The sequence below is a fragment of the Silurus meridionalis genome, chromosome 12 (assembly GCF_014805685.1).
Source record: "Silurus meridionalis isolate SWU-2019-XX chromosome 12, ASM1480568v1, whole genome shotgun sequence".
Taxonomy (NCBI): Eukaryota; Metazoa; Chordata; class Actinopteri; order Siluriformes; family Siluridae; genus Silurus; species Silurus meridionalis.
In genome coordinates, this window is record NC_060895.1 from 24,341,338 (window position 1) to 24,349,036 (window position 7,699).

Genomic DNA, 7,699 nt, shown 5'->3' on the forward strand with positions numbered 1-7,699 from the left:
TGTTTTAATGCATTTCTGCATTAAACACTAGTACAAGAACTTCTCACCTGTTACACCTGTAAGTCCTGAAAGAGATCAAGCCTTAAACAGGTATGAACAAGTAACGCAAAAGTAACGTGACGCATTACTTTCCATAAAGGTAAGTAACGCAATTAGTTCCTTTTTTGGGGAGTAACTCAATATTTTAAAAGTAACTTTCCACAACACTGTTCCTCACATCCCTGTTTCTCCAACCTCTTTCTCCTTATGCAGTCCTGCACTTCCTCAAACAGCATATGTAAGCGCTTATAAACTGCTCGGTGCGGAAAGTGAAAGTGCGCATGCGCGCGTAGTTAAACTGACACACGAAACGAAACTAGGCGTCGTTTGCTGTTCTTCTGTTCTACAAGTGAGACGCTCAGGAGACATGGACACTGCAGAGGAGCTGGACATTTGTGTCCACTGGTGAGTGTCAAGATGATCTTTACATCCATGGATATAAAGTATATCATGTAATGTAGATTATGGATATTTCACAGATTATATTATGTTTGTCTGTTTTCTCATGAATGCTGCCATGCGAGGTGAAATTAAAGAAGGAAAACTGTAACAGGTTTATTTATTTATTTATTTATTTATTTATAAACCTTGTTTTTTTATTTTTTTTAACCCCGACAAACATCTCACCAGTAAACATAAACATAAACATAGTGAAGCTCTGAGTGAGAAGATCAGCATGTGAGTGTGAAATGAAAGTGAAAGTGATTTGGGGAAATTTAGGTCAACAATAAATTCTATTTCATTTTAATATTCATTTGTAAGCACTATAGTACTGCTTAGCATTTATTCATTCTTTCATACAAACACCAATCAGCCATAACAATAAAACCACCTTCTTAATATTGTGTACAGTTTACAGGCAAGTCATTAAGAACAGGTTCTTATTTACAATGGCGGCCTGACAAGTGGAATAACCACTTAGGGAAAGGGAAGTAGGGCTAAAATAAATACAAAACATTAAACAAATACATACAAAATTAACAATTACATAAATACATTTTAAAACAAAATTATGTAGAAAAACAACTGCATATATCCGTGAACAAATATAATATCATATTTTTACATTTTGAAATTGGAATGAATTTATCCAGTTTGAGGGTATTTTGTAAAGCATTCCAGTCGCGAGCGGCAGCAGATTGAAAAGATGCGAGACCAAACGCAGAGTTGGTTTTAGGAATGCTTAATTGAAAATGAAGTGAGGACCGGGTGTTATATGTGACAGGCTTTAGCTGGAGCAAGTGACCTAAGTAAGGAGGTGAATGGCCGAGAAGGGTCTTATAAATGAACGTGAACCAAACCTGATAGCAGAATGGTAAAGAGCATCAAGTTTTGATAGGGTGGACTTACAAGCAACCCTATATATAGTGTCTCCATAATCTAACATGGGTAGAATGGTCATTTAAATAAGAATACGTTTGGCAGAAGTGGTAAAGGAAGAGCGTTTTTTTGTAAAAGAAACCAAGCTTGGTTTTGACCTTAGATTGCAGCTTTGATATGTGGATAGAGAAAGAAAGTGAAGTTTCCAACCAGATGTCCAAGTAGTTATAAGCAGTGACTTGTTCTTAAATGTCCCTCTTGCAGGTGGTGATGTTAAGGGCAGGAGGAGGCGTAGTACCTCTACGGCAAAACCACATGCTTTTTGTTTTGGAGGTATTGAGAGTGAGTTTGAGTTGTGTAAAAGACTGCTGTAGTTGGTGAAAGCTATGTTGCAGGGTAGCTTGAACAGCATCAGGGGAGGGACCTATGGCATAAAGGATTGTATCATCGGCATATAAGTAAATGAGTGAATTACCAACTGCCTGGGGAATGTTATTAATATAAATTGAGAAAAGTGTGGGATCAAGGATGGAGCCTTGTGGGACACCCCTGGTGACCGTGAGGGAATGGGAGAAAAGGTTTTCAAATCTTACACATTGAACATGTTGAGAAAGATGATTTGAGAACCAAACAAGTGAGTGATCAGTGACACCAATGCTGCGGAGTCTGTGAATAAGTGTGTTGTGGTCCACCGAGTCAAAAGCTTTTGCAAGATCAATAAATATAGCAGCACAGTTTTGTTCGTTATCTAATGCAGATGTAATGTCATTTTGCACTTTAGTGGTAGCTGTAACACAACCATACCCTGATGGAAAGCCAGACTGTGCCCCGGAGATGATGCCGTTCACATTAAGATAATTGATTAGTTGTTTATTGACAAGGTTTTCCAGAATTTTAGACACACATGGTAAGATGGAAATTGGCCTGTAATTATTCAGGTCAGCCTGATCACCGCCCTTATAAAGAGGAAGCACAACCGCTTCTTTCCAAGCAGGTGGAATCTCGGCTGTATAGAGGGAGAGGTTAATGGGCTGTTAATGGAGCTGCAATGACGGGGGCAGCAATTTTAATAAAAAAAGCAGTATGTGGACACATGAGCATAAGATTCCACATTTTAACCCGTTTGCAGTTATATCAACCTCCACTCTTCTGGGAATATGTTCTACCAGATCTTGGTTGTGGTAGGTGTGTAGGTGATGTAGGTTGTTTTTCCAGTAGGATTGCGGTTTTGAGCTCTATAGCAAAGAGATCCACTGCAGCTCTTAAACAGTCATTCTGGAACAGATTTGGGACTCCTAGTCCAATTTTGCTACTGAAAGTGGACACTGCCATTATGCAGTGTTGCTGCAGTGAATAAGTGTAATTGCAGAGGGTCTGAAACTATGTTTAGGTAGATGGTATGTGGTTTCAAATCACCTGTGGTTTTAATGTTATGGCTCATTGAGGGTATTAAACATGGTAGATATTTACGATTTAAAAATGATAATGTAATGATTTGTTCTTACTCTATGAGGCTCAAATCTCTGTAAGAATAAATGCAAAATGATGTGTATGTTATGAAAATAAAAAATTTAACATTAATTCGTTTTGAAGTAACAGAAAAACAAATTCATAAATCAGAACTAATAACTACATTTAAAAGGAATTGTAATCAGCTATAGCAACTGCAGCAAATATGTTATTATATCTATAATATTGATATCTGTTGGTTTCATTTCTTCTCCTTCTTCTTCTTCTTATTAATATTAACTATCATTTTGTTATTAGTTTTGACCCGTGACCAAATTGTACAAATGTTGTTGTCGATTGTCACCTGGTGGTTATGATTTGAAGTGTCATTTGCATAGGATTAAGAATTCAAACATCTGATCATGGCTTATTATCCAAGTGAAACTGTGCGAGTTTTTGCTCATTTTGCTCAGTTGGAGAAATTATCTAAAGCCTCTCAAAGATAAAAGAAATTTCCATCCTGAAACACACAAATTTAACACAAGAATTTAAATAACAGTAAGAAGAAAGGAAAAGGAAGCATGTGTTCTGTAAGAAAGAAAAAAGCTAAACTCTGCTGATTACTTTATACTGATGGAATGAAAGTGATGCAACAAAAGATTTGTTATTATGTCTGTACTCTTTTCATGTTTATTTCTTTTTTGTCATTGGTGTGACCAGGCAGACAGATAGACAGACAGACAGGCAGGCAGACAGACAAGCAGGCAGACAGACAGACAGACAGACAGACAGACAGGCAGGCAGGCAGGCAGACAGACATACAGGCAGGCAGACAGACATACAGACAGGCAGACATGCAGACAGGCAGACAGACAGACAGACAGACAGGCAGGCAGGCAGACATGCAGACAGGCAGACAGACAGACAGACAGACATGGCAGGTAGATAGATAGATAGATAGATAGATAGATAGATAGATAGATAGGTAGATAGGTAGATAGGTAGATCAGACTAATACACATCAGCAGGTTCGCTTCTGTAAGACTGCAGTTTAAATATCCACATCACTCCACAGCAATAAAGAGGTGGTGAAGACGAATCTTCCTGTGCATGAAGCTCACTGCCAGCGTTTCCTGTGTCTCTGCCCCGACTGTGATGACCAGGTGCCTAAGGATCAGCTCGAAGAACATCGGAAGGAACGGCACACTGTGGTCACTAACACCTTACCCATCAATATATTTATGTTTTCTCTGTTTATTATTGTTCTTATGTTGTTTGTCTCTGCTAAATCTCATCGTGTTTGTCATATTTGTTTGTTTTCTCAAATATTCGTCACAGATCAAATGCAAGAAGTGCAATATGAAGATGGAAAACTGCAAGCTTGCAGATCATGAAGTAAACGCATTGTTCATCTTACACTCGTGCACTCGGTCCAATGAGTACATATTTGGTTGAAATTTACGACGTTTGTTTCTGTCTCAGGCAAACGAATGCACAAAGAGGCTTGAGAGTTGCGAGTATTGTCAGATGGATCTCCCTTGGAGCGATCTGAAGGAGCACACGGTGGCCTGTGGGAGTCGGACAGAACTCTGCCCGGACTGTAAGAAATACGTCAGGCTGAAAGATCAGCTCCAGCATGCGAACATCTGCAGCTCTGAGGAAGACTTCAGCTTTAAACGTGAGTGTCTGATTTTAGTCTGTGGAGTGTAGTACATGTCCTGTGTCTAATCTAATAATCCTACGGTGAGCTCAGATGAAGGTGTGGTGCGTCCTGACGTATGCAAAAAAGGTATGAGAGAAATATAAACGTCATTATTTACCTTATAGCGAATATACACTATATGGCCAAAAGTATTGCTACACCTGACTTTACTAACCATATGTGGTTCCTCCACCAAAATGTGGAGAAAACTTTCCCTTCAGTTGAACTAAGAGACCCAAACCTGTTCCAGCATCACAATATCCCTGAGCACAAAAAGCTCATGAAGATATGCTGTACATGGGTTTGAGTAGAAGATCTCCTGCGTTAGAGATCCAATCCTTTTGGGATGATTATGAACGCTGACTGAACCCAGGCCTCCTCACCTCACCTACATCAGTACCTGACTTTACTAATAGCCTTGTGGTTGAATAAATATCACACAAATCTTCACAAAATCCAGTGGAACATCTTCCCAGAAGAGCGGAGCTTATTAAAAGAGCAAATGAAGATTAAATGTAGAATGGGATGTTAAAAAAATATATATATATTCTGTATATCATGAGACATATTGTGTGTTCTTGAGCTGTTCATGAATGAAGCATCACGCTCACCTGTAACAGCACTGTTTATTTTGTTTATTATGATCAGATAATAAAAATGTAAAGCCTCTGCCAGTGAACACTCTGCAGGATGATCAGGTTCGGTTCTCTTTATATCATATTTCATTACTGGAATTATATTTACATCATGATATTAAAATCAGCCCTTTATACACAGCTTGATAAGGATTTGCCAGAAGATTGGAGAGATCACCTTGACATCCGGGGGGCTGAGTCCGAGCCCGAAGACACGGTTCTGTCACTGTCGGATCTGCAGAAGAAGAAGAGGAATGAGAAAAAGGGTTGGGTGGACGAGAATCAGACCAGCACCTGTCCATATTGTCACCTCATTCTGCCGATACGCACACTGCAATGGCACGAGGTATGTACATGCTACGTATCACAGCATTTAGCGTTATACACCCGAATGCATGGCCCTTCATTAATATTGGCACCCCAGGAGCGAAGAAAACTGTGAACCTTGTCTTTATTTTTTAACCTCTGGATGTAAAATTTCAAAAGTAGGCAGGGGTACAACGAGATGTGTCAAAAAATCCACAAAAATGCTATGATTTCATGAATAAAAAAACAGTTTTATATAGATTTAATAAATTGTGCAAGTTGGCAGTTATATCTCAATGTATAGTTTTTGATGTATTTGCATAATTAAAAATGTATTTATTAAAAAAATATATATAATTATTTGTAGATGTTCTATACATTTATTATTTAGAAACCAATCATTTTCTATGTAGATCAAATTTTGAAACTGTTTCCAGAGCGTGTTCTCTCAGCACCGCTATATACAGATTTACATGGCAGAGGTAGAGCTGCATCTTCCTGCAGACAGAACATGAAAAGAGCCTCTGTTTTTATTTGATCTTTTTTTTTTTTTTTTTTGCACTAGAAAGGCATGTTTGTGAAAGGGCCACGTGTAAAAAGTCAGAAGGCTCTTAAGTAAATTGTTGATTTGCCGTCTGTCTGAACCAAAGCAATTTAATTGATCAAATAAAATTTCCGCTTGTATTGAATTGATTTAAAATCAGATCACACTGAATATTAATAGGAGTGAATCGTGTCTGTATCTTCATCGGGGAGTGGTAGCACAGAGGTTAAGGTGTTGGGTTACTGATCTGGTGGTCCAAGCCCTGGTATTGCCAAGATGGCAATCTTGGGCCCTTGAGGAAGGCCCTTAACCCTCTGTGCTCAAGGGGTGCTGTATCATGGCTGACCCTGACCCCGGTGTGTATATATAGATATATTACTATTGATATTATTTGGATTAGGAACAGGAAATTCAACCATCACTTCCGGTATCACAGTGGTGTAAATATGAGGAAACACAACCTCCAAATTCTCTCATTCATTTATTACTTTGTGTAAGAAAATAGAATATGTTGCGATATGCAGCAAAAAGTTGTTGAGCTTCACAAAAAATGGCAAAAGAAATAGAAATAGAATAAGAAATGCCTGTTTCCACCACCAGGGCAATGATTAAGAAGTTAAAGTGTACTAAAAATTTTTACAATCAACCCCAATTGTCTCAATATTATGAAGAGGATTCATTGGTTCAAGTGATCAGAATTCTCAAAGGATCACAGCTGGAGAATTGCAGAAAATCTTTGGGGCCCAAAAAAGTCTCCAAAACTACAATCTGATGTCTCCTGAATCACCACTACAGGTTGTTTGGAAGGGTTGTAAGAAAAATGCTGTACTCTCATCCAAACTGCAAACTCTTCAGCTTGCCAGACACTGTTGACACTCAAAAGAGATTTTTTTTGGAAATAAATCCAGATGTGGGTTTGGTGGACACACACAGAGGAAGCCTCGTGAAAAAAAGTACCTCATGCACATGGTTTAATATGGTGGTGGCTCTTTAATGTTTCAGGGCTTTTTTTTTGCCAGATGCCAATATTAGTGGGGGGCATTGTATACGGTGTGTGTACGGAGTGTATGGATTACAGATTGCCATATTATCAAGACGGAGAAGTAGCATGTGTTTAAATGGAGTGATTTTCACCATTCAAGGGCAAGTGCAGGATTTTCGAAAGTCTGAAACGGGTTAGTGGGGCAAATGTGAAGAAGTGAGGGGAAGAAACTGTAAACGGTGAGTATCCAAATACACTCGAATAAAGACTTTCATTCTATTATTATTATTATTATTATTATTATTATTATTATTATTGTTGTTGTTAATTATTATACTATTGTTGTTAATTATTATTGATCAATTATTGTTGTTGTTTTTCATTTATTTATTATCACAGCTTGACCGCTTACAAGAACACAAGTGCCGACATCAGAGCTGATTTCAAAAGTTTTTACTCCTCGAAAACACAAATATTATATTTAAAATATTATATATGATTTTCTTTTATTTGCTTTATTACATCGGAGGAATTTCACCAAATATAAAATTAGATGGATGGATGGATGGATGGATGGATGGATAGATAGATAGATAGATAGATAGATAGATAGATAGATAGATAGATAGATAGATAGATAGATAGATAGATAGATAGATAGATAGATATTTTTATAAATCTGGATTGAATGGACAGACAGAGAGACAGACAGACAGAGAGAC

The 7,699-nt window shown here is 37.9% G+C and overlaps 1 protein-coding gene across 1 annotated transcript; it reads left to right on the top strand.

Moving 5' to 3' along the window:
• Positions 1-289: 289 nt before the first annotated feature.
• xaf1 (XIAP associated factor 1) lies at positions 290-7,439 on the top strand. The gene is made up of 8 exons (XM_046863255.1): positions 290-444; positions 3,884-4,019; positions 4,147-4,203; positions 4,291-4,486; positions 5,159-5,208; positions 5,288-5,491; positions 7,138-7,216; positions 7,377-7,439. The coding sequence occupies exons 1-7, from the start codon at positions 407-409 to the stop codon at positions 7,195-7,197; spliced, it is 741 nt and encodes a 246-aa protein (XP_046719211.1). The 5' UTR covers positions 290-406; the 3' UTR covers positions 7,198-7,216; positions 7,377-7,439.
• Positions 7,440-7,699: the final 260 nt, after the last annotated feature.